The sequence below is a fragment of the Ambystoma mexicanum genome, chromosome 5q (assembly GCF_040938575.1).
Source record: "Ambystoma mexicanum isolate Mex_15411 chromosome 5q, UKY_AmexF1_1, whole genome shotgun sequence".
NCBI classification, from domain to species: domain Eukaryota; kingdom Metazoa; phylum Chordata; class Amphibia; order Caudata; family Ambystomatidae; genus Ambystoma; species Ambystoma mexicanum.
The window spans coordinates 896,889,049-896,916,898 of NC_090933.1; the positions used below are offsets into that span (position 1 = coordinate 896,889,049).

General features: G+C 44.1%; 1 protein-coding gene across 1 annotated transcript in view; it reads left to right on the forward strand.

Annotated features, from left to right (window-relative positions):
• Positions 1-14,823, forward strand: part of PTDSS1 (phosphatidylserine synthase 1) — a 1,048,798-nt gene extending 1,033,975 nt beyond the window's left edge. Inside the window, exon 13 of the mRNA XM_069621400.1 lies at positions 11,037-14,823. Coding sequence (XP_069477501.1) covers positions 11,037-11,137 — 101 coding nt within the window. The 3' untranslated portion in view covers positions 11,138-14,823. The remainder of the gene's footprint in view (positions 1-11,036) is intronic.
• The last annotated feature ends 13,027 nt before the right edge of the window (positions 14,824-27,850 follow it).

Genomic DNA, 27,850 nt, shown 5'->3' on the forward strand with positions numbered 1-27,850 from the left:
CTTCTCCATGTTGAATGGTGATCCCGGTACCATGGCATCCAGCTTCTAAACCTGTGTGACTGTTCTCTCTTGCTGGATGAGTCTGAACGAGCTCACGTCCATGCTTTTGGTCCTCTCCTCTAGCATGCTGTCCTGCCCCCTTTTCTATTTTCAAGACGCTGAGGTTTAAATGTAATGACTGTTTTTAGTCTTTGCCAGATTAACCAGGTGTTGTCCAGAAATTGTTTTTGCACCTTTGTCTGATTCTTATTTTTCTTCTTTCAGCTCCATCTTTTCTTCTTCAATCATATCTTCACTATTGTGCTGAGCCTCCTTGTTTAAATTTTGAAGCACCTTTATGCTCTTAAAACATGTTGGCTGTGTTGCTATGTTCATGTCCCCTTAATCTTGGCCAAACTTTGTCTTCCCATCGCCCAGATGGTTCTTTTTAAGACCTTCAGCATAGTTTTTCGATACATCCCTAGAAATGCTCTCAGCCTTTTTGCCACAAAATTAAGTCCTGCTCCCCTGCACACTTCCTTTGTTCTGCTAATCAGCCCCTTCTTTACATCCAGAGGCACATTACGGCCCACAGGTGTTGGGGACATGCATTCTATTTTCTTGTTCCCACTCTCTGGAACACGCTTGCGCCATCTGTTCTCACTAACTCTCTGAGACACGCATGGTATCGAAAGAGACACAGACTCAAAAGCAACATTTCGATAACCTTTATTGGGTTTGTGTAAGGACTAACTGGCCCTATATCTAAAGGGGTTATTCCCTCAACTGATGTTTCTAAGGGCCGTCCATGTCCGTAAATTCAAAACCAAAGTCTGTCTTTGTCAAAACCCATGCTTGCCCTCACTCTTAGACACAATGTGTTCTGGGATCTTCTCAAAGAAAAAAGGGTGGCTCAAAAAAGAAATGTAAACCATGACTGGTTTCAGGTGGCCTTACCATCAGGTGTAGTTCTGCCAGGTTTAGAAAAAAGATAGCTCAACAGACTTTGTACCTTCCACGTAGGGCTCTTGCAGCAAAGTTCACAATGTCTCTGGGTCGCCTAGGGTCCCTTCCCCAAGCTTTACTCCTTCCAGTTCCAAACACAAAAACTACTGTTCTGGTCAAGCCTCTCGAGGTTCCCTTCCTCAAGTCTAGGCGTCTACTGCCAAGGTTCAAAAATGTCTCTGCAGGCCTCTCAGGGTTCCCTTCCCCCAAGCGTGGGGCCTGCGAGAATCACGCGAGTGATCTTCTATGGTTTTACAACCTTATAGACACAGTGAAGTGTTTAAGGAATGTTAAAATTTCTTACAAAATTCTCATTTATCTTTGTCTTGCTTTTCCCTCCCCTAACTTTCTGCTACATTTTTGTACCCTCTTTTGTCAGGATAATGAATGGACAATTGTTGCAGAAAATGTCCCTTTGGGGTTTATTCTCATGCTTGGCATATTCTATTACTCTGCACTTAATATTACGCTTCGACCTCAGTTGGTCGAAACATGTGTTGACTGTTTTTCATGTGTTTTCATCTTAAATTAATGCCTTTTTATGATATTAGATCTTTGTGCTTTAATTGATTTCTTATGATCTGATGTTGGCGCTTGATTGATTTAGATCCTTTTGGAATAATCAGTGGTATGCTGGATTAAGGCATTTATCCACACAGCCTATCCACAAGCAGCCAGGAGACTTTTACCTCAATCAATATATCAGGCGCAGACAGAGCGCTTGCTGTCCCCACCCGCCCCCCGATGGTTCTATTCTGTGGAGATTTGATTGATGGTTCTTATATTAGAATGATGTTCATTCCAGCGTATCCTTGCCTTTCTGGTAGTTTGCCCAACATAGTACATCCCACACGGAGACTTAATGCCATAAACAACATTCTTGGAGTTACACGTAGCCTAATCCAATCCTTCAATAAGATTTTCTCACAACTAGAGGGGTGTGGCAGTATATGTGGCCCTTTGTTACAATTGCAACAACGAAGACATGGGAAAGTGCCTGTCCCATCAGTAATAGTCTAATTGTTTTGGGCCCATATTTTAAAAGGCCACGCAAATGAATGCTAATTTCATAGGAAAATACTATCATGTATTCAAATATGTTGCCTAGACTGTTATCCCAGCACAAGATGTTCCAATTCCTGATGATACTGTTCTTGTGTGATTGTGCGCTGTATTTATTGATGAGCACTATAGGAGATGGTCTTCTGTTTCTGACCATGCAACAATGTGTCCCTTGCTTCACTTGCTGCCTTACACTCTGCTTCACCCACTTCCTCTAGTGCATACTCTCTCAAAACTTGTCAGACATATTCTTAAATTCATTCTTGCATTCATCCATGTTACTCCCTATTATTTTTACTGTTGGCAACTGACTATATGAGAGGCTTCTCAAAGCTGCTGGAGTGTGGAAACGTAAACAGTGTAAAAAAGTGTTCCTATCTGTGGGATTATGGTAGATCGTGATCTCTAAGTACTGTCCCACTGGTTTCACAAGAATATCCGAAAAGTTAATATCCGCCATCCCAATTTCTCTGGTAAACTGAATTCTCATCTATGGTGTTCAGATATTCAAAGAAATCATTAAATGTTAGTCGAACCTTGCCGGATTATGAATATATCATCCATAATATTTTATATTTGTATGCGATACTGTGTGATTTCTAACAGTAATTCTCAAATTTGTACATATAGTTATTGGCATAGGCTGGATCCATGGTAGCACCCATGGAGGTACCTGCTATTTGGAGATAACACTTTTTTGTTACATTCAAATTATGAGTTCTGGGAAATTAATTCTAATTGAATTATTATAAATTCCTTTGCTGAACCTACAAATCCTTCTTGTGATAACATCCATCCTACTGCCTCCATAGCCATGATGTATGGCATCGACATGTACAGATTTACTAGATCAACAGTAGCCCAAATGCCACTCAGTTATTTGAATCGGTTCCAAGATCCTTAAAAAGTGTCCGTGTATTGAACCTGTGCCACAATGTCGCTGGGTTGGTTGGTAGTTGTCCTTTGTTTATAGCGTTCTATGGTGTTGGAGAATGCAATGTGAAGCATATGGTGGACCCAGTGTGGTATAACAGGGTTCGAAATTGAGGGGAGCCAGGAGCTATTTAGCTACTGCTTCTAGCACAGTAGAGCCTGGTAAGCTTAAAATCAACAGCTACCAGGAGCTACTTTTGGCTTCTAGGGCCAGCTGGTGCTTTCCAAACATGTACATGTGACATTTGAGAATGTTAATAAAGAAGAATTGTAACACATCTAATATCTAATACGGCAAGGTCGCTGGGAGCCTTACAAAGTGGTCGAGCATTTTGGCCTTTTCGCCCCTTCCGTGGAGCCTCTGGGAATTCCCGGTTCGCAGCGTCCAGGGATCGGAGTTTCAACCGATCATCATACTCCTCCCAAGGGTACAGGCGAGCTGTCCAGGTGACACGAAGAAACCGAGAGTTCCAGGTTTCTAGGAGGAGAGGAGGACAGTCCTCATCCACCAAAAGTAAGCAATCAAAGTCCCAGCAATGACAATCTTCAGGACGTCCTATGAGGCAGTGTCCCGGTGCGTCGAGTGGGAGAGAATAACATCAGGCCATTGGGTGTTAGACACGGTAAAACTAGGCCACTCTTTTCAGTTCAAGAACATGCCATCTCACATTCCACCTGTATATTTGGCGCAACCCCATCTGCACATATTACAGCAGGAGGTTGTGCTTATGCTGCAAAAAGGGAATTTGTTCCGGTGGCCGAGAGAGGTCTAGGCGTTTACTCCCGTTACTTCATGGACAAAAAAGCCAACGGCAAGTGGCGACCCATTATGGACCTTCGAGCTCTCAACAAGACTCTGCAACACCTAAAGTTCAAAATGCTTACGCTTCAGGAGGTCATCCGGTCTATACAGCCGGGAGATTTTCTGGCGTCGTTGGAACTACAAGACGCATATTTCCACATACCCATGCGTCGACGACACAGAAAATGTCTGAGGTTCGTGATGGGTCAGTCATTACCAGTTCAAAGTGCTTCCATTCGGCCTGAAATCGTCTCCCAGGACGTTCACAAAATGCTTGGCTCCAGTGGCAGCATGGCTACGAAGAAAAGGTCATCACGTCTACCCTTACTTGGACGACTGGTTGCTAAGGGGCTCATCGCCGGCAGTGGCGCAAGCAAGCCTAGAGGCCACCATGCAACTTCTGCAGTAGGCTTTGCAATCAACTTCGAAAAATCCTTTCAGGCTCCCTCAAGGAGCTTGGTACTTTGGGTGCAGAGTTCCAAACTTAATCAGGACTAGTGAAGCCGTCTTGGAGAGAGAGTTCAAAAACTCAAACAAAAAGCAAAGGAGTGGAAAACTGGCAGGGTGTCAGTCAGAAAATACATGTCGCTGCTAGGAGCCATGGCGTCATGTATTCCGCTAGTGAACAACTGTCGTCTCTTCATGAGACTGATGTAGGAATTTCTGGCAGACCGATGGTCTCAAAGTCGCGGATTGTGGTCCGATAAGTTGAGGATCAGCAGCAAGCTTCTAGAAGCACTTCAGGGGTGGCAACTCTCAATCTGACGAGAGGGATGCCTCTGCTGGAACCGGATTTTCAATTGACTGTTGTGATGGATGCATCTCAGACAGGATGGGGAGCCCATCTGGGATCCCTACAGGTTCAAGGCCAATGGTCCCTAGGAGAGTCGACCCTTCACATCAATATGCTGGAGTTAAGAGCGGTACGTTGGGCTCTGAAATCATTTACCGCGCATATGGGGATCAGTGGTAAGAATATTAACGGACAATACAACCACGATGTTCTACCTCAGGAAACGAGGGGGCACTCGTTCCAGAACGCTCTCGAGCGAAGCTCAGGAAATATGGCGTTGGGCCCTCGAACAAGAAATAAGCATAGTGGCTTACCATCTGCCAGGGGTGAACAATGTACAAGCAGATTCTCTCAGCAGAGGGATGAACCAACTCCACGAGTGGGAGTTAAACGATCAACTGTCTAACATCTTCAAGAAATGGGGTCATCCTTCTCTGGATCTTTTCGCAACCCGAGAGAACAAGAAGTGCAGACATTTCGCCAGCAGATGGCCACAGCCCGGCTCGCTGGGGGAGGCGTTCTCCTTCCCGTGGACTGGCAGGTTCGCGTATGCGTTCCCTCCGTTTCCGCTCATCAGACGGACCACAAATATCCATGCCGTGTGATTCTAATTGCTCCTCACTGGGCGAGACAGTCATGGTTTTCGGAACTGCTCCAGCTGTCGTTAGCAGAGCCTTTGAGGTTCCAAAAGACTCCGGACCTTCTATCCCAAGACAATGGACCGATTTGGCATCATGACCCGGGCTCCCTCAGCCTGACGGCTTGGCTCCTGACTTCTGAGTTTGGGGCCCTGAACATTTCTTCAGATTGCTGCCGAATTTTAGAGGCAGCGAGGGCTCCGTCCACGAATACCTCATATGCATGTAAGTGGAAAAGATTCTGTGTGTGGTGTAGGGATCAACAGGGGGTGAACCCGCTAAACATCGCGTCAGAACAAGTTTTGCCATATTTGCTACACTTAGCGATAAGAGGGTTGTCTTTCTCCTCCATAAAGGTTCATTTGGCAGCCATTTCAAGATTTACTCGTAAAAGGCACAACTCCGTTCAGCGATCAAATGGTCAAGCATTTCCTTGGAGGGTTATTTCGGCCCTTTCCATCACAAAAGTTCCCTTCTAATTGGAGTCTCAATCTGGTGCTTTCAGGACTAATGAAGGCGCTTTTTGAGCCTATGTCGTCGTCCTCCCTAAAATCTTCATCGTGGAAAATTGCCTTTTTGGTGGCTATTACTTCAGCAAGAAGACTGTCGGAGCTGCAAGCACTGGTGATTGATCCCCCATACTTGCGTTTCTTCAAGGACAAGATGGTTTTGGCAACTAACCCTTATTGTATACCAAAAGTTCCAACTACATTCCACAAGCATTCTTCGATTGTGCTGCCATCATTCTTCGCGGTGGCCTCTTTCACAGAAAAAGCTCTCTATACGTTGGACGTCAAAAGAGCATTGAAGTTTTATCTGAGTCGTACTCAAGATTTCAGGCGTACGAGACAACTGTTTGTGGTTTATGGGCCCTCTGTAAAGGGAAAACCAATCTCCACACAAGGAATAGCCCGCTGGGTGTCTTGAACTATTGCCTTCTGCCACTCTAAAGCAGGTAAGCCTCTGGAAAGACGTCCAAAGGTTCACTCAACAAGATCCACCTAGTCATCGGCAGCATTATGGTCCGGAATCCCGCTGGTGGACATCTGGCAGGCGGCATCCTGGTCGGTGCCGCATAGCTTTACTCGGCATTATTGCCTAGAGCAACAGCATGCAGCGGATGTACAGATGGGACGGGCGGTCCTGCGACATCTGTTTCAGTAAGGTAAGCCCCACAAAGGGGAGTATCCTCCTGTCAATGTACCATGGTTGGGGGTTCTGTCTTGCTAACTGCATGTGCTGTTCTTGTAGTAGTAGTGGTTTGCATTGCACACCTCCAGTTTAGGAGTACTGCTATATAATCTATTCTAAGCATATGAATACATGAAAGATCCAATGCTGGAGAAAGGAGTAGTTTCTTACCTGTAACTCAATTTCTTCAGTGTTGGTATCTTTCATGGATTCACATGCGTCCGCCGGCCTCCCCTGAATGCAAATTTGATAGGCCCCTACTACTTTGGGGATTAAAATCTGAAGGGAGCCGCGGGGGCAGGGCTATTTAATGTTTTGGGCTTAAGCATGTCTGCCCTCTGGCATGAACTTTAGGAGGTCTTGTATTGCATCCCACTGGGAACAGCCGTTCCTGCTCATAAAGGCTGTCCCATTTGCTATATGCACACTGAATGCTGCAGTGGTAGCATTGTTTCCCTCCCTAAAGTCTCTTGCTTTCTTTAACTATGGGTGTGTGCCACTGTGCTTTCCTGCAGTTGTTGTTACCAGAGAATCCGTCACTAGCTGGCCCAGAAGCATGCGTGGGTCAGGAGGGAGACTGTATTGCTTTTCTGTTTGTAACATTTGTAGCCTTAGTAATTTCTGGTAATTCCCTAGTTTTGTGTTGCTGCTTTACAGGTTGGGGGTTCTGTCTTGATAACTGCATGTGCTGTTCTTGTAGTAGTAGTACGGGTTTGCATTGCACACCTCCAGATTAGGAGTACTGCTATATAATCTATTCTAAACCTGTGAATCCATGAAAGATCCAATGCTGGAGAAGGGAGTAGTTTCTTACCTGTAACTCCATTTCTCCAGCGTTGGTATCTTTCATGGATTCACATGCGCCCGCCGGCCTCCCCTTCATGCAAACTTGATAGGCCCCTACTACTTTGGGGGTTAAAATCTGAAGGGAACCGCGGGGGCAGAGCTATTTATCCCGTACGTCCTATTGGGTCATGCGTAAGTGGCCCATAAGGACATAGACAGGACACAAAAGTGTCGAGTTTTTTCCAATGGAAAACATTTAATAAACATACAGAGGGTTCCCAGCCTGACGGGAAATATTCTAAGCATGTGAATCCATGAAAGATACCAACGCTGGAGAAATGGAGTTACAGGTAAGAAACTACTCCCTTGCACTGTTTCTTGTATTAGGCAGGCATCTAGATGAGGCTAGACTGGTATTCCTTGTCTGCACAGATACGTGGCTATTCCCAACAGCACTTAATTGTTTACACATGGTGCTGATGTTCTGGTTGAAAGAAGAACCTTGATTGGATAGTTTTCGGCCTATCTTAAATCAAAGGAATTTTCGATTGCTTTGGATCATGGAAATTTGAAAGTGTGCATCTGGTGTCCAGAGTTGCCATGTAGTCTCCTTTCTTTAGAAGAGGTGTATACCCTCCTGAAGTGTTGTCATTCAGAGCCTGTTGTGGCTTGATGAATTTGCTGGGTGAAGTCGAGGCATAGTCTCATTCGTCCATCCCTTTTGGGTACTAGGAAATAGGTTGCTAAATTTGTCATGAGAAGGGACCTTCTCTTTGGTCACATTTTTTAGGAGCACAGCAACTTCTGGATTCCGGACTATTTGATGTTCTGGTTTGTTGCAACGGTTTCTTGATGAAATTGCAGAAGGGGTACTGTGAAACTCTGCACAGTACCCATGTTTTACTGTATTGAACACCCAATTCATGTCAGAGGGAATCTGACAGGATTCCCTCCCACTTGTGGCAAAAGTTTTTTTATGTGTTCCCCCCCGTTGAGTTAGTATGTGAGGGGGTGTGTACCGGCATGCACTTGTTTTGGTGCAATTTCAAATCTGCCAGTGGTATCGAGCTCCTTGCCACATCCTCTATGTGGCTGTCTATATTGTCCCTGGAGTGATTGTTTATAGCCATAGTGACTGTGTCCTTGCACTGTGGAAGAGTTGTCCACATGGGTAGTGTTGCTTAAAGGTTTGAGGCATCTGCAACCAAAATCCTTTTGAGAACAGCAGTACCTTAACTAAGGCACCCATACCCTGGAATTTGCCCTTGAGGCTTTCCTGGTCCTTTTTGGCATTTTCCAGGCTTTCATCGACTGCTTTACAAAGAGGTATTCCCCCATCCAAATGTGTGACCAATGTTGCCTGAGATTCAGGCTTTAACCCAGGAGTAGCACTTTAAAACTGGCTGTTTGTCACCCAGCAGTCTCTGCTGCATCAAGTCTGCTTTTAATAACCACATTTGTCGTTAAATGTCCCTCCTTAATGTTTTGGGCTTAAGCATGTCTGCCCTCTGGCATGGGCTTTAGGAGGTCTTGTATTGATTCCCACTGGGAACAGTCGTTCCTGCTCATAAAGGCTGTCCCATTTGCTATATGCACACTGAATGCTGCAGTGTTCGCATTGTTTCCCTCCCTAAAGTCTCTTGCTTTAACTATGGGTGTGTGCCACAGTGCTTTCCTGCAGTAGTTGTTACCAGAGAATCCATCACTAGCTGGCCCAGAAGCATGCATGGGTCAGGAGACGACTGTATTGCTTTTCTGTTTGTAGCATTTGTAGCCTAGCCTTTGTGATGTCTGATAATTCCATAGTTTTGTGTTGCTGCTTTACAGGTTGCTTTAGAGGGATAAACTGTGCCACTGTACTTCTAGTGTATTTTCAGTTAATCCCTTTCCTCTGCTTCCTGTTGAACATCTACATTGAAGCATCGAGCCAGTCTTCTCAGTAGTGCTCCATAGGTTGCCTGATCCTATGTTGGGGAATCGAATGCTGGAAGTTGTGTTCTCTGTAGGTTCCATTGGATACTCTTGCAGCTCCTCATCAGACTTGAGCCAGATTATTGTGTATCTGAGGTAATGCTTTCTAACTGTTCTTAATTGACATTCTTCTGCTCTTTGCGGGCAGAGATTCTTGGCCCACGTGTGACACAGCCTCCTTGCTTCAGTACCTTGTATTTCTTGCAGGAGTTTACATTTGGCTAAGATGTGGACTAGAACCTGGTCATGCTAGGGTCATAAGCTAGGTTTTATATCCCCTCTCGGGCCTCCTCTTTAAATACACCCTCTCTGTACCTCCTAGAATAGACAGTATTTGTGCAGGAGTGTGTCCACTGTCTGTTTGGGTTTGCCCATGGGAGCTTGAGAGGGTTGATTTAAGGCCTTTGACTAAAGAAGTTTCAATAACATAATTGTTCTTGTATTGATCTCTTGTACATTGTTACACAGTTATAGAAACTTATTTTGTAGTCCTGTTTGTTTCAGTGTTGACCCGCCTGTATTAGTTTTCTTGGGGTTGTGTTCTCGGCGCCTGACCCTTTGGGGCACCGCTCCTGTTTGTCTTTTGGCATTTGCATTTTTGACACCATGTTTGGATGTTTTAGTGAGCGTTCTTTTGGCCACATCCAATGTCTTAGTGGACATTTTCGTGCCGCCATGTTTAGACGTATATTGTGCAAGTCTTACTACATCCTTAAACCATAGCGGACAAATGTTAATTTCCCAATCAGTCTTCTGGTGCTTGGATCTGTTTAGTTTCATGTGCTAACTCAACTTATCTACGGAGGCTAATACTGGCTTTACACTACACATTATCCTTGTTTGTACAATCATAGCCTACTCTCTGTCCAGTGCTGCTATGGAAAACATCTGAGGGCGTAAGCACACAGGGGCATTGTGTGGACCTGCACACACAGAATAGGGATAGTTTGAAACCAACTTGTAATGCTCTGCAACAACCACTAGTTGACGGAATATGCATGGCATGTGACTCTAAACCGATACAAATATCGGAAAGACTATTGGTGGTAGGTACGTTTTATTTGTCATCGATATATGTATAAATAACAGATCAGAATTCCTGCTCCTAGGCAGAGCTATTCAATGTTTATGAATTTTTAAAAGGCAATGAGATCGGATTGCGAGTATGCATGTGTTACAGGGATGTTTTACTATGGACATCTGACATTTGCATGATCTGCTGGCTTTTTTGCTGATCTGGGAGAGTGGGGGTGGGATGTCTAGGACAGTGGTAAGCGTGAACAATGCAAGATAGCTTTGCTGTTGTGGTGATTCACCGTGAAGTACCCTGTGCTCTGCATGCAATTCTGTTTGTAGGCGCTCTGGTTCGTGAGCATACAGGCATTTGTGAACAGAGGTTTAACTTGTGTACCCAGCGTGCTACATTGTATTGGCACGGCATTTAGTATGCAAGTTCATTTTAGTATTGTGGTATTTGATGTCTTTTGTCTGCATGCAGTGAAGAAACCGTGCCCAAATCCTTACCGCATGTGACAAAGCTTTGTGGCTTTACCTTGATCCATTTCTTGTTACAAAATACTTTTGAGAGTATAACTGCATGGTCATGAGATAACAGATGAGATTATATTGAGATTACATTATATTTAAGGCATTGTATTGACTCAGAGCCATAGCAACACGCAGGGGCACGCAGGGGCATTGGGCTAGATCTGCAGGGCCAAAAATGTTTAATTCCAATTGGTCACGGGCATGGGTTGGTTTTTATTTGAACCAGTTAGGTACCCACTGCCACTTTGATACTCGACAGCCTATACCTGTGCAAGATACTTGTGTCATGAAAATGGCTATGTATAACTGTCAGTGTTTTTGTGTTAAGGTTTTGAAACAAGCCCCATCAAGCACAGTGAGAGCAGCACTTCTAGAAGAAAAAATCGCTTTTTTCGGACAAAAGTCACCAATGGGGTTGGCAAGAAATAAATCCCAGATTGGAAAAAGCTTTAAGAGCACTCTAATTGATGAGCAGAGAACTGGACTTCGTCCCAAGTACCAACTTCGAAGGTTAAAGTGGACAGAATGAAGGAACCAAATGCTGGAGAGAACATTTTTTGGACAATCCAGTAAGAATGTTTCAAACTGGGATCGGCAGTGCATTCTAAATAATTTGGTACTATTACTTGCCACAAACTGAAACTCTGCAACGTGTACGATACTTGATAACCATCGGTAGAAAGAAGAAGTCCTGCATCATCGACTCTTTGCTTTTGTTAACCACTGCATTTGAAGAATCATTGGCACTCCAGTGTTTTTTAAAAACTTTTACAGCACTTTTAAAAAACTTTTCTCAAGTATTTTGTCAAAACTTTCCTTATTCTACAGACTGTGTTGGCATTAATCCATACATTAACCAGCAATAGCTGTTTTGCAACTACTACTGTCCCAATGCTTAGACTTATCTTCTCCACTTTAAAAAATGCTATTGTGAGATGGGTTTCCGAAGTATGGAAATTTGATGACAAGTGTCCTGCAAGGTCCCAATGGTTGTCTGATTATTTGTTCTCACTTCTTTCCATTATAGTGAGCATTCCACAACTTGACTCACTTGCAAGTGTTCCCTGGCACATGATACTAGTCTTTTTTTTCTTTGAGTGAACTTAATGCCAGATTTAGACTTCCCTCATCTTGGGTTTGGTTTCTGTGAGATAGCATTATTTCCTTTCCGAACCCAGGGTCTGATATTTGACATTGGAGTTTGATCTAATGCATATATTTCTTGCAGCTGATTAAGATGTTGGTTGGGTGCGCAGTGCCCTACTCCTTCAATTAGTCCCTATAAATGTGCTTTTTCGGCTTGTGGTCCAGCACTCTTTACTGGAAGACAATATGAAGAAATCTTACAAAACTATGCTTACAAAAAACCAAATCAGATATGCTGTATTTTGTATGTGAACGCAATGAGCATACCCTGACCTATATTGCTTGCCCTGAAATGGTTTTCCATCTTATTCCTGCCCTGTGACTCAAAAAGACAGAGCCTCTGTTTTATGTATCAAATATCACTTGCTTTAAAAATGTGTTACCTTGATAATTAATCATGCGTTGCAATCTACAACCAACAGTTTGGGATTAGCTTGGACAGACGTATATAATTGTGATTGGTACTCCTTGCAGTTGGCCTTGTTTTCTTTAAAATATTTTCTTGGCACTCCCTCCAGTAATGTTTTTGACATTGCATTTGTTTATATTGATATCAGAATTATGCTGCTATGCTGTGCTGTTACTTCATACACAACCACTGCAGTTGGGGTTGATGAGATTATGGTATGAGCAAGGCATCCGCATATACAACAATAACATGTCCCAGTTAAGGGGAGCACCCTTTGACCTTTTGCTGCTAGTTTCAGTTACTTGATTTATGACTATCACATTCGCTCGAGCTTGCAGCAGACTTCGAGTGATGGGGCTTTTGACAAATACGCCTTTTAGATAATCAGAAAAATGTCTTAGTTGATTTTGTTAGAAGTTCAATGACAATGGAACACAGAGTTTAAGATTGCTCTTTTCACAGTTGACTCCAAATCTATTTTGTACCCAAGAGAAAACGGCCACGGATTGTGTTTCCATTTCTATGATATTTTCCACAAGTCTTTCTCCCATTTGCTACAGTATTTTTGCACCTTTCACCTGATTATGTCTGAAACAAAATGCACATTAATGTGTCCCACAATGTAATTAGTATGGGGCAGTAAGAGGGTTATAATTGATCACAAAAGATGAAAACCTTCAAATAAAATGTTAGGGGGAATATGGAGAGGTAGTTCGTGGTACAGTGTAGAGAGAATGGTGCAGCCTTTGCATTCTTATTGCTTTTTGCAATTGTTTGCAGGGAGTGGGGTTGTCATGTGGTGGATAGAAACCCGACGAGGGTTCGAGCCCTGACTCTGGTGGTGATGCGGCAGGCTGGTCTCTAAAAAGGGCCTTCATCTGACAATATCTTGCTTATACATACATTAATCTTTCGCTCCAGATCACTTTTTTTTTCTCCTGGTAAATCCTTTTTGAAACTAGTACTGCATGTCTCTGTGGATAACTAGCAGTGAGTTATCCATTTACAGGTTCTCGTCTAAACTATCCAGACCCCAGGTCAGAACTTAAAGATACCAACATTGCTCTCTGAAACCTCTGACATTGAAACCTCAATGTTAAATATGAAGTAACTACCCATACCCGTGCTTTAAGAGTGACCTGGTTTACTTGAAAAAATGCTCTGGACGTTGGAGGGATGGATACTTTTTGTAGAGAATGGGTTTGCATATCTTTGCAGAGCTTTTTCTGAAATCCTAAAGAATGCACATGAAGAGAAATGGAAGGGGTGTTAAAAGCTTAAAACATCTACCTGGACACGTTACAGAGGCAAGGTGTTTATTTGGCTGGCTATTAGTAACCCTGGAAAGTTGATTGGATGTAAATGTAAATCTGGCACCTGCTTCTATGTTACATAATTATGTTATGCTCCTTCAATTGCACTGAAATGTTCGTTTGGCAGGCTGGGGTGGTTAAGAACTTGCCACTCCAGCTGTTTTGTCAACTTTTGTATTAATTTTTTTTACCTGTAGTATATGCTGTAGCATGGTACTATGACGGTGAAAGAGATTGTTTTGTTATCCAATGGATTCTGTGAACTTTGCAGTGTTAATCTCCGGTTACAGGGGATCCTCATCTGGTACAATACCCCTGTTGCTTGGGCTTTTCCTGTTCAAAAATACATTTCTCGTTGAAAACACAGCCTGACGCCCTCACCTGGCCTCGTCGGCTCCAGTATCCTTTTCTGATGTCATTTAATGACTCTGCAGCTTTTCCTTATAAGTAAATGTAACCAGCTAGAATCCAGGATGTAGCTACTTATATAGTTTTGAAACCTACATAGTTTTGAAAGCATATATTTCCTTATTTTCTGCACGTGTTTAAAAATGGATGTGTGGACCTACCACATTAGGTGAAGGCATAGGAGAGGTTTGTTGGTTGCAGAATAGTTTAACAAGGGCTTGGGAAAATTGGATAAAGACTATGCTTTCTAGTGGGAGGCCCTTTGGGTCTATGCAAGGTTGTATAGGCTGACCATCAATCAATAAGTGAGAGTTTGTTTAAAATGTGCTGCTTTAGGTTATGACTCCAAAACACCTCCCTAACCCCAAGACTGGTGTCTACAAACTGCGGCTCTCCAGATGTTTTGCACTACAATTTCCATGATAGTTCATCATTGACTATGCTGACTAGGGGTAATGGGAGTTGTATTCCAAAACATCTGGAGGGCCAAAGGTTGCAGACCCTTGCCCTAAGAGGTTACAAAAGTCACGCAAGTAGGGGGGCTCCCTTTATATTTGTGACTTATTAGACCAGCACACTCTTGTTGTAAACTGCAGTTGAAACATTGTTTGAGGGTTTCCACAAGAAGCAGCTTAATATTTGATGAATATCCTAATCCATTGAAGGGTTTCACAAACAATGATGTAAATGGGAAATGTGTACCCCAAAGTTTAAATAAGTGACCATATCCAGGTTCTAGCCAGCTGCAGTGAAAGTCAAGTCAAGGAAAAATATCAAGTGCTGGAAAACTGGGGCTGTTGCTTGTATTAAAAACAAATAAATAAACTTTTTTGAATATACACTGCGGCTGTGTTTTTTCCATTATTTTATCAATCAATGCTGTGTGTCTATTAAAGCTATCAAGAGGTACCTGATGGAATAACACCATAAATCCAAACCTTAAAATACAGCAGCATGGTTAAAAAGCTGTCACTGCAGCCAACTCTCCTTCCTGTCTCCTTGTCACAATCTCTGCAAACACCATAGACCAAATCGCCTGCAGTATCCCCAGAATTCAAGACCTTAAAAACTGGTGCAACGATCGCCCTCGTCCTATGCACATGCCACACCCACCCCTTTGTGTCCGTCTCCATTAAGCTTTATTTAATTTATTTGAGCTATACAGCAATTGTGTTAGTTTTGTATGTGCAATACTAACAGTATGCCTGCTATAGGAAAGAACACCATGTACTGTAGAGTACAAGGGAGTGAATGAGAGATTCAATATTTTTGAAGAACAGGAAATATTTCATTAAGAAAGGGTCAACCTTGTCTCTTGAGTGAAGTGTAGTTCCAGTACCACCAAATTAATGTTTTCTCCCTCCACTAAAGTCTTTCATCAACCTACATGTGGGCAATATTGGATAAGAAATGTTTCAAAAAAAAATTAACTTAACTCAGAGGCAACGTGCTCGCCTTGGAAGCAAGACAACACAGAGTAACATAGGTTCAACCAATCATATCCTATCATTGTTGGTGTGCCCCATTGTTTCCAAAAGTGTCATTTACAAAGCTTAATTACCCGTTCTGTGTACAAACAGATGCAAAAAGTGTCAGGACAGTTATAGAACTCAGTGTCAGGATCTGAGGTAAAGGAAGGGGCTAGTCTCTAAACACAGAAGAGTATCCTGTCTCTTGCTCCAAAGGGCCTCAATCAAACGAATAGTCTCGTCAAGTTCCAGAAAACAACTTTAATATTCACAGCCAAGTGAAGTGTATAAATCAAGTTATCCCAATGTTCTTTTAAGTTGCAACAAAGGTATAATCCCAAGCTTCAGTTCTCGGAGGGTGTCGTCACTGCACTCAGTCTAATCCGTGTCAGTCATTCCATCCTTCGAACTCTGAGTGAAGTATTACTCCAGCCAGATGCTTACAGGGTCTGGCTCACTATTTTAAAGGTAGATTCCTTGATGCACTGGTTCTGTAGTTTAGTCGCAAATTCGGCTAGGCTGGACTTCAGGGTTGTGCCTGCAGGAGGTTTGAGTGTGTGGAGAAGTGTGCCGCTCCTCACCCATGCCCCTATCAGGGTTCACCCCGAGCCCCCCTTCTGCCATGTCGATGCATGCGTTTTCATTCCAGTCCGCAGGTGGTGGTGTGCTATCTCGTTCTACCCCCCTCCTTATCTTCTCTCTAAGGCTGTGTAGCAGTCTCATTCTAAGAGATGACGGTGCAAATCTAGAGAGGGTATCTCCTTCCAGCCTTTCAACTCTTCATTGTCTCTCTAGATCTTGCCTATCATTTAATTCACACCTTTCTTCAACCTCATGTCTGCTTTCTTCCTCACAACACTTTTTCCTCTCCTCTTGTGTCTGCACAATTATCTCTTGCATCTTTCCCCTCTCGTATAATCCTCTGCTCTATCTTTATATTTTTCCAAACTAGTCTCTTGTACTCTTATAAAATGTTGTTCTTTGTTCCTATGCTCTTCTCTTCCCAGATGATACTACTTGTCTCTCTCTTGTAGGTGGTATCCCATTTCTGTTCTGATGCAGTCTTGCTCTATGTACTTGTCTCCAACTGCAGCCAAATCCCCCTGCTCCAGTTCAGACTTTCACTACACAAACGGGTCTTCACTAAATGTATCCCCTCTTCAAACTTCGGTACACCGTTCCTTTAAGCATTCAAGATTTGTATCTCTCCTTACCACAAAATCTAACATTTGCTTTCTCTAGGTAACTTCAAATTCTTTTCTGGCTCCAACTTCTTATTAACCAAACCACTTTCTTTACCAACATTTTCCCCCTACTCACAGAGTAATAAATAATATGTGGTACATACAACTTTAAATCTTCTAATCCTCTCTACGCTTCACCCTCTCACACACCAATACCTGATTTAAGGACTTATTTGGCCACTCTTCTGACCAAGCATTGCTGCCTGCGGTTTTTCCTGAACTCCAGTCTTCCTTCTCTCGCAGATTGACATATTCTGTTTGTACTGGATGCCTTTTACAGGGCAGTTCCACCTCCCTTTGCGGAGGTTGTTCTGCAGTATTGGTTGTAGGCGAGTTTCAGGGGTTGGGGTGTCTCCTGGTTTGTCCATGTGTCCTGGATCATTTGGTGTGCCATAGGGCCCGGGCTTAGGCCATTAGTGGGACGGCAGCTATTTTTTATTTTGATTTCTGCACTACTTGTGAACAGTTTCTGGGCCAGTAGGTGTTTGGAAGGAGAGAATGGTTTCTTTTTATTTGTGTTTACTCTGACCTTTCATCATTTTAAAACTTTCCTGAGGGTTTGCAGAGTTTTGTGCGGGTCCACAGACCCGAAAAAGCCGGTCTTGGTACAATGTCAGTCTGCTTCGAATTATCCATTTCTCTCTTCAGTTCACCAGCTCTGTTTTATTTCACTGCAGCTCTGTTGCAAAATGGAAGCCCTACCTGAGCCTTGCTCTGACTTTTTTCCAAACAGATTTTAATCCGACATAAGTAAAACATCACATATTTATTTGATCTATGTATTGATTGAAAAAAATGTGAGTCAAGTTAAAACAGTTCAATGCAACAAAAACCTTGAAATTCACTGAAAAACCTGTAGCTGATGTGATGTTAATGTCATGAATTTCCCACTTTGAGTTAAAAAAACACCTCAGCATGTTACATATCTGACCCCTATGCTCAACTATCTTTTTCTGCATGTGGCAATCACATGTATAGGAAATCACCTGATGGTCACCCAGGTTGGATGAAAGATTGGGAGGATTACCGTCTGGGTTCTCTCACTAGGCAGCAAGGTAATAGAGAAAGGGTATAGAAATAACCCACACAGTGCTCCATGTCCACGACCGGCTCGGTACCTGAACTGGCTTGTATGTTGCTAACAACCTACATGTTGGAAGAGCAGATACAAATGGTGCCGAGAGTCCTTCAGAATCAAGAACACAGTTCTTTGGAAATCTTTCAATCGGTGACCTGAAACAAGAGTTCATCAGAGCATAGAAGAAATTTTGATCTACGTGATGTCTTCGGGAATATTTCCTCGAATTCCATGACATTGATTTATTTTTAAAATACATTTTACCACAAATCAATGCAAAGGTGGCAGACTCAGCTCCCCTCCCCTCCATTATGCCCCACCTTAATTAATACCCTAACCCAACTACCCTGTCACATATATGTTGCAACAAAATGTGTTAAAATAAATTTGTTGTAATGGGCTTTGTTGAATATTTTGCTATGTAATGGTAGAATACCAGAAATTCCCCCAAAGAATGAAAGCAAGGATGCAATTCCACTAACTAGACAAGATGACATTTGCAGTAGTCCAATGTTCAACAAGATTGAGAAGAAAATCCACAAGCAGTTCAAAACCCATACAAGGGTCAAAAGCAAGTAGGTACTTGTCACTACAGCCGAATATCTCATTCCAAGGTAGATCTGGCAATGCCAAAGGTCAGGAGCCAGAAGGCAAATAAAGAAAATCTGATCTACTTGCTGTAAAGGGAAAAGACAGAAAGGAGTCCAGAAAATATACCGAAAATCCCAAATCTGGGTGAAAAAACTGAAAAAACAGAATGCCACTTCATCCACAGAGAGTTTGACAAGCGGGAAGTAGCAACCAGTGATGGCTTTTACTTCCGCTTTGCAGGAAACGCAACACTGCTGGTGCCTCTGGTGCATGTTTCGCGATTGCATTCTATGCCTCAGCATCCTGCAAAACTTGGTTCTGATATTGGGAAGTTGACACTCCATGGCAAACACCTGTTCTGGTGCTGCCGGTTCTATGGGCACCAAAGTGGTGAATGCAGGGAATGGTTTCAAAACTCCCTGTCCCCGTGAAAGGCACGTGATAGGTGAAGGAGCCTTGGGTGCAAACGATGAAATTGGACCACCAATGGTGAGCAGGTGCATTCTCAGCAGGTTAATAGAAGTGCACTTCAGGTTTATACCCCTTCCAGTTCATTAAAAAATGTAACATACCTCATCTGATATTTGAGTCTAGGATAACTTTGATTTCATACGCATCCTCCCCACCCTGAACCTGGTTTAGTATTGGTTGGATCAGCAATTGCCTGTAGGGCAAACGAAACTTAATTTGGGAAAGGTGTGGCACACTGGGTGGACCCACAAGGACTGTGATAGATGCTGGATTGATGATTTGTGATATCTTATGTATACCAGCACAACAAGGAAGTCCTTTCCAATTCCTGAAAATGTGAAGGTGCTGTGTTGCTAACCAAACTGTATCGCTGATTCAATACTCTAGTGTGTTTTGTCTACATTGCTCGGCATACATTTTAGGGCCTAAGTAAAGGCTCTCTAACATCTTGGGGTGGCTTCTGTGTGTCGGGAGCAATTTTCCACTGGAGGGAACTTTGTGTTCACTGGGGTATTCGTAGCATCTAAGAATGTTTAAAAACACTGCAACAAAAAAAAGACAACACGCTCTGGTGGCCAAATGGACCACTGTGTTGCCTGCAAGTTTGGCTGTCCCTAAAAGAGGGAACCACGTACCACCGCAGGGGTGGAACAAACACTGCTGGTATTATTCTAGGGTCTGATTTACACACCTAATTCGCCCATCAGTTTGTTGGTGAGCGGCTGATGACAAGCAGGCCTCGATTCCCAATTTGGACACTAAAGCGTTCCAGAAACGGGATCTAAATTGTTCCTCTGTGAGATACAATGACAGAGGAGAGATTCTATATACAAACACATCTGCTGATAGACTGCTCTGCTACCCTAGGAAAAGTTGGGACTCTGGAGTATATAATGAAATAGGCAATTTATGAAAACTTTTACCAGCACCCAAATAGAGGGGTCATTCCTTTTGGAGAGTTCTAATATAAAGTCCATTGTAGTGACATACCATGATTTGTGGTGAATTGCCATTAACTGAATTAACCCCATGGATTTTCCTTGCTGGCATTTGCTTTGGGCACAAATAGAACAGGTCCGAATGTAATCCCGAACATCCCTCTTCATAAGCGTCTACAAAGACGGACAACTCAGGAGCTCCCAGGTCTTATGTTGTCACAGATAACCCACCATTCTCGTGTCGTGGCACGAATGCTGGTCCTGTTCCCATGTCTATGAGGAGAGTAGAAACAAATGGTTTTGCATGAAAGGTAAGCCATTTTGTAGGGAAGCGTTGAGGTTCTCAACTTAATTTGGATGTGACAAAACACATTTTCCTATGTACAGTTTACAAGAGTCTCTTGGACTAAGATTGCACCAACCAGAGTTTCTCCTTCTTAGACATCAGGATTTTGACCTTAATATTTGAATGAAATACTCATTCACAATTGTGTGTATTTGACATCTATTGTGATTTTTGTGCAGCTATCGTCAAAGAAAAATGAGTACTGGTTAGAGCCAACACTTATTTTGAGCTCTTGCCTTTTCTCAGGGCTCCTATTGACATGGGTTATAAGAATACCATTCAAAATGAAGAATACCCGTCAAAGTAAGTTTGCATTTATTGAGTTGTTGAAATTGCAGAGTTGTCTTGTTAATATTACATTAGCTGTTTCTGAAATATTATTTTTATAATTGTATTTATTGTGCACACTGACGAATCACGGGATTCAGTCACTTCTCCCCAGGGGAGGGGGGGGGTACCTTTCTTTGTGAGGCTAGGGAGGTGAACCCACCATGCAATAATCCCCTTAGCGTTGGCGGTAGGCGGGACTTCGCAGGGAGAGACTCCCCATGGGGGTCAAGGACTCCCAATCCGTAGAGGAACTCCCCAAAACCCTTCCCTTTGACACCACAGGGACACCATCAAACCTACTACTGTTATTGTTATACAAGATTCCCCTTGACAAACAATATATTGTAAACGACATGAAGAAGAATGATGAAAGAGTAATAATGATTACTCCCTGGTCGAGAACCAATATTCCTGTGAGGAAGAAGATTGAACCAGGAATGAAGAGTGTTCAACAAACAGAGAATGGACTTTGATCCTCTGCTGGTGAGGACCCAGCAACTGGTGATAAAAAGGGAAGAAGGACTTCTTTTAGAGAAACGAAGCACGGGAGCTTGAAATCAGTTAAGTCGTGACTGAATCAGGAGAATGAAAGATCCTTCACCGGTAGGAATGTAGATGGTGTAAGCCAGAAGCCTCGAAGTCCGAGGCCGATGAGTAGAGGGGAAGAAAACCCCAAAAAGAAGAGGGCAAGGTGGGGTGGTGTGACCCTGGAGGGGTGGATTGTTGAGTCTGACAGCTATGCAGAGACCGTTAGAGCCTTAAAGCTGCAGTGAAGAATCCAAAGCAGACGGAATGAGAAACCAAGCAGTCCTGGCAACGCAAGTCCCGTTCCTGCGAACAGGCCTGGTGACGCCAACCCCTGAAAAGCAAGGTGACTGGGATGGCTGGAGACAACACGGCAATAAAGAATACTGTTCGCCTTCTCATCAAAGTGAGTGGCCCGAAGTTAAGGAGAACAAATACTCTGGGACCCCGCCTACTCATCCCAGTGAGTGGTCAGAAGAGAAAAACCATTGTGAAACCCCCTCTATCTCGTCTCAGTGATTTAAGAACTGGACAAGAGAATTACTATTGGGTCTACAATAAGAATAGCAAGGAGGAAGACTGTGAATCAGAAAATAGGGAATATGATATCAACTGTCTTATGAATAAAGAATTGAACTGTAACACCACAGAGAATAAGAACCACACAAAGAGGGAATCTGTCTTCCTAGTGGAAGCAGGTAGAGAATGGCTTTTAGAGACACTGAAGAGGGCTCTTTTTCCAGTATTTTCAAAGCTAACCAGGCTGAGGATGAAAGGCCTGCCAAAGGTAACAAGCAGGTGAAACTAGGACTGGGAGAAGTCCCCTACAAGAACTAACCCAATTACTTCAAAAGATTGCCAAACAATATCTCAAGATTGCATACTAAAGCTGAAGAAGCTTATCCAGGAGAAGGGAGTCCTTCTCCCTGTCTTTTGTTGTTTGCTATTAGTGGTAGTCCGAGAGTAGATTTGAGTTAGTCTGAGGTTTCATTTTGGACTTTTCTACAGACAAGCACATTAGTTAGTTTGGTTAGGTAGGGAAACCCATAGACTAGGGATAGCAAGGCACTTTTCCTTTATTTGCACAAAGAATCTTGAAATGACAAAACTGGTCTGTCTCCTCCTTCTGACCTACCACAGCGTGGACCAAGCTTTGGGAAGCAACGAAGCGCTTTACAAACATAGAGGGAAGAATAAGGTTAGAGAGCATAGAAGGAGGAGGTTCCAGAGTCTTGGGGCATAGACGGAGATGGCCCGTCTTCTGTTTTTTTCCTTCCTGTGCCGGCGGAGTTCAAGTCTACGCATGTCTTTACTTCTGGTGGCTCATAGGCCTCTGAGATACTGAGTTTCTCAGTGAAGTAGCTTGGGGACTTCAGGATGACAGCCTTGTATATGATGCAGCAGAAATTGAAAATGATACAGGCTTGCAGAAAGAGCCAGTGCAGTTCGATGAGGGTATGGGTGATGTGGTTGAATTTGCAGAGTCCTTTGAGTCGTGCTGCAGCATGCAGGAGATATCCAAAAGGGCATTGCCACCATCCAGGTGGGAGAGGACCAAGGCTTGACAGCATACCTGAAGTTGTTTTCGTGATGACTGGCTTGATTTTTTGCAGGAGAGAAAGTTGGTACCAAGTCAAGAGGTGTCTGTCAGTGTCGAACCCAAGGGACTAGCTGGGCTGTGAAGCCCTTGCAGTGATGGCGGAGAGCCAGGGTTGAAAGTCTGGGTGTTCAGTGTTGGTCAGCAGTAAGAACTCACTCTGGGATGGGTTGAGCTTCAGGGAAGCAATGGACATCCACGACTGAAACAATGAGAGGCAGACCTTGAGCTGGGTATCATCTGCGTATTGGTGGATGTTGCATGGAGCAACAAGGGTTCCAACCGAGTCCATGTAAAGATCGAAGATCACGGGGGAGAGGATGCATCCTTGCATGGGGTAGAGTTGGTGATCTGGAGGAATGCATTTGTACAAACTGGTGGTGATTAGCAAGGTACATTTTGAACCAGCTCTGGACAATCACTTTGATCCCCATGCAGTGATGTAGATTGTCGGGGAGTGTCTGGTGGTCTACCGTGTCAAATGCTGCTGAGAGTTCCAGGAGTACCAGAAGGCAAGGATGACCATCAATGATTGTAAGGGCATTGTTGATCACCTTGATGGTAGCTGTTTCTGTGCTGCATCTGGGTCTAAAGCCAGATTGGTAGGACTGAAGGAGGGTGATGGTTCCAATTTGTTGGAGGAGTTGTGTGGCTACTGCTTTTTCAAGTATCTTACCTAGGAAGGAAGATGGGTGATGGGATGGCGGTGTCTGAGGCAGTCTGTGTTCAGTTTTGTTTTCTTGAGAAGCGGGAGGATTCGTCTGGTCTTGAGGGTAGAGGAGATGGTGCCTTGAGTTAGGGAGCTGTTGATGATTGTCAGGTAAGGGGAGCAGTGCTTCATTCGGAAGTGTCTTGGAGTTCGAAGGCAGGGAGGATGTCGTCTGCATATAATGTGGCCTTGACGGATGCTAAAATGTCATCAAGGACATCTCTCTCACACTGGCTCTTGTCGACTTCTCTATCCACTCCTTCGCCACTGGTTCCTTCCCTCTACCCCTCAAGCACTCCCTTGTGCACCCTCCTAAACAAATCCATCTGCTGACCCCTCCTGCCCAGCTAACTATCGCCCTTTCTCCTCCTCCTGCCCCCTTCCTGGGTAAGCTCTTGGAGAAGATGGTCCTCCACCAATTGATCCTTCATACCAAACTTGTTGGCTGCTTCCATGACCACCAGTCTGGATTCTGGGAATCCAGAGGCAAGTAAACTGCTCTTCTGAACACTCGTGAAGACATGCTTGCAAGCCTCGACTCTAACTCTCCCACTGTTCTCATTCTTCTTAATCTCTGCTCTGCCTTTGACACAGTCAACCATTCTAGCCTCATAAAACTGCTCTGTGATACCCTCTACATCACGGACCGGGCACTGGACTAGCTGACCTCTTTCCTCTCTACCCACCCTTCTCAGTTGCAACTGTGCCCTTTCTCCTCCACCACCTTACTCTAGCTGCAGCGTCCCCCAGGGCTCTATCCTATCGCCGTGGCTCTTCAATATCTATCTCGCCCCTCTGGCTCACCTGATCTCCTCCTTCCCTCTTCAATTCCAGTGCTATGCTGATGACACATAGCATTCCTTCAGACTTCCCTCTACTGTCTCCTCCTCCTCCTCTCATTCCAAATTGGCTGACTGCCATCCAGGCATGATGTGTGGCTAATGATCTCCGTCTTAATGCCAGTAAGACGGAGATCCTTCTTATTGGGACTCCTGCGCCCTGTTTTCCTCCTACCCTCTGACCGCCCTTCTTGGGCCCTCTACCCTCGCCATCCTGTGAGGCCAAAAACCTTGTCATCTTTGACTCCTCTTTACTTCACCCCTCATATCTTGAACCTTGCCAAGAAGGCCCACTTCCAGGTTCAGCTCCTTAGAAGCATTCTCCCTTTCCTCAGAAGGTCAATGTCTCCAGAGCTCTGAGTCACTCCAGGCTGGACTACTGCAACAGCCTCTTCCTCAATTTCCCCCTTTCCTCCATACGACCCTCTTCAGCTAATGCAGAACAGGGCTACACAACTTATCCTTGACCCCAAGCCCAAGGACCGTATCTCTCCAGCCCGAAGATCTCTCCAATGGCTCCTGGTGGCTGCAAGGATCAACTTCAAGACCCTCTGCATCATTCACAAGGCTTTTTAGGGCCTTGGACCACGCTACCTCCAACTTGCTCTCCCTAAATACTTCCCTGCTAGAGCCCTCCACTCGTCTAACTCCAACTTTCTGCTCGTCAAACGCTTCTCCAAACAGAGTGGGGGGCAGGTCTCTTACTTTTGCTTGTGCCTCTCTTTGGAACAGTCTCCCTACCCCTCTCCTTCTAGAGCCGGACCTTAAGTTCCAGAAACCTCTCAAAACTATTCTCTACCCCTTTCCCTCTCTCCCTTCTCAGCTAACCACCCCACTGAGACTGGCAGCCTGGTCACTCATGAATCGAACATGAATCAAACAGGTTACCAAGCCCTCTAGCCAGTCTACACCAGAACCCTCCCACCCCTCAGCACTGCCCTTGCGGGCCCCTTGCCTGGCAGCTGTGGACTCCCACCTTGGGATTCCTCTGCCTTAGCTCTTAGCCAGTGAACTCCTCCCTTGTATTCTGTGGCACTCCCCCCCCCCCCCCCCCCCCAGGCTCCCACTAGCACTCCACTTGCCCCCCTCCCTCTCTTCCCAATCTCCTGCACTTCTCTTTCACTGCATTTGCACTGCCAAATGTGTCCAGGCCTAGTAGGACCACAATTGGATATTTACTGTTTATGCCAAATGTTACTCCCCTTGCTCCCTCCCCACTTGCCTTTTGGCACCTGGAAACACCATCTTATTGTATAGGCGCCTAACAAATGCTCAATAAATAAATAAGGTCTGCCATAGTGAGTTTCTTGAAAGTTGCCCAGGTGGTTGTGGTTTTGCACAATGGGATGTGTAGTGTGCCGTCAGTTGTAGCATTGGTGTCTGTGTTGGAAGATCATGCTGATCTTTATGATGAAGAAAGAGTTGGTGGTGGGGGATTTCTCGATGGAGTGCGGTATGGGTGGGTCAGGCATAGGGTTGTTACAGTGCTTGATGGCTTGAAGAGGGCTCCGCTTTCATTGTTGGCCTTGGCAGTGGTGATCCGTTGTCTGTGTAGCAGAGTTCTTTTAGCAGGGCGAGGTTGGATTTTCGCCAAGTCGTCTTTTGTTTCCTGATGGTTTGTTTGTTGAAGTTGAGTTCTTGAGTCTACCAGGGTGGCGGAGGTTTAGGCTTGGGATGCGTTGTTTCTCTGGGGCATGGCGGTTGATGTTGTTTGGGAGGGTGGTGTTGAGTTCACCATTCATAACGTTTGTTTAATGCAAAGCTCCTGGACTGCTCATAAAACAGAGTGTTGCAAATTACTGCTAGTGTGTCCTTATGTTAAAAAATAAATAGTTCTGTTGAAGTTAAATGACTGTGTACGATATGACGTATCACACTGGTTTCTCTTTTCCTTACACAATGCACCGTTGCCAGATCCTCTCTCGCAACGTTGCACAGTGCTTTGCATCGAAAAAAATATGCCCGGAAGAGTATAATGTTGAATGGTATTCTTATAACTCAAGTCAATAGGAGCCCTGGGGAAGAGCAAGAGCTCGAACCATGCATTGGTTCTAATCAGTAGTCATTTTTCTTTAAAAATATCCGAACAAAAATAAACGCAATAATTGTCAAATATACACAATTGTCAATATTTAATTCGAATTAAATATTGACAATTGTGTATATTTTACAACTATTGCGTTTATAGTGTTGGGACATTTTGCTGCAGCTGACGCCTGGAGATTTTGATAGTTCGTTTACACAGTGACCCGATGGTTAGCTCCCAGTAAGTGATGCTGCCATTACATGAAGGCATCTTTGACATCTAGCATTAGTTTCTGGTATAGTATACTGAACCTCAGCAAAAGTCTAGTTCCTAGAATAGAAGCATATAGGATGTAGAGTGATGGGTAGAAGTACACATCTGGGAGTGAACAGCCCTCAAGGCATAGGAGACAGCATTGGTTTCTCCCGTATACAGCAGATCCAGATTCGGATTAAGCAATACTGAAGCTGTAGTGAATGTTTGTTTCAGCATACCAAAACATTGTTCAGCTGTGGACAACAATACAAAAGGTACTTTTGGCTTGGTTAGAGTCATGGGGCGCAATACAACAGATGAACACTCCTGCATAAATCGCCTGGAACAGTGAAACCTAAGAAGTTGTCTAGGGCTTTTAAGATGTAGTCAGGGGGGGAGGGGCGAATTCCAAACAGTTTGGACTTTGGTCCGTCTCATAAATACCCTGGAAGAGTTCATAACGAGAAATGCAGAGTGATTAACGTGACAGCAAAAATGTTCAAGCTTGCCATAAAAGGAGTGGTCTTTCAAGCTCATTAAGGACACAGTGAAAGTACATCTGTATTGATGAGGGTAAAGGATCAAGATGTCATTAAGGTAGATGATCTGGGATTCCAATATGTCATTGAAAACACTAATAAAGTTTTGCAAAGTTGCTGGGGTGTTAGAAAACCCACACACCATAACAAGGTATTCATACAGGCTGTATTTAGTATGCAAGGGGGTCTTGCAATTGTCTCCATGTCAAATGCAGATCAGGTTGTAGGCTCCTCTTAGATCAAGCTTCGTGAACATGGTGGGCGAACAAAGCTGATCGAGAAGAGCTCAGAAAATGGAATGGGGTAACGTTTTTTCATTGTTCTCCTTAAGCACATGGTAGTCTATACAGAGCCTCAAATTGCCTTCTTTTCTAGAAACAAAAAATAAAGGTAAGATCGCAAAAGACTGGTAAGGATCACAGAATAGCGATTTCAAGGCAGAGGTGAGGTATTGCCATAAGATAAGTTCTCCAGCATGGGGTCTGGCATGGATTCACATGCTCATGAATATTCCCCGTCGTCAGGCCGGGAATCCTCGGTATAGAAAAAATCAGTATCAGTTTCGTTTCTGATCTGTCTTTCTCAGTAGTAACCAATCACTGGTCTCTGGGTCATACTGCCCCCAGCCAATGACTGCCCTCTCCCTAAGCCCCGCCCCTGGCAGCCATCCTCAGATTTTTACCCTACGTTCAAGTGTTGGGAGTCCTCGTGCTGTAGCTCTCGAGCTTTTGCTGCGTTTTTCGCGCTTTTTTCAGGAGATTTTCTCATTTTTTCGGTTAAATAGAGCCTCAAGCTCCACCGTTTCTACATCCGATCAACGGGGATCTGTTTCGGAGTTTCTACGCCCCTCAAGGGTGAAGATTTCATCAAGTTACGCTTTTGGAGGATTCCAGAAGTTCCAAGGCCTAC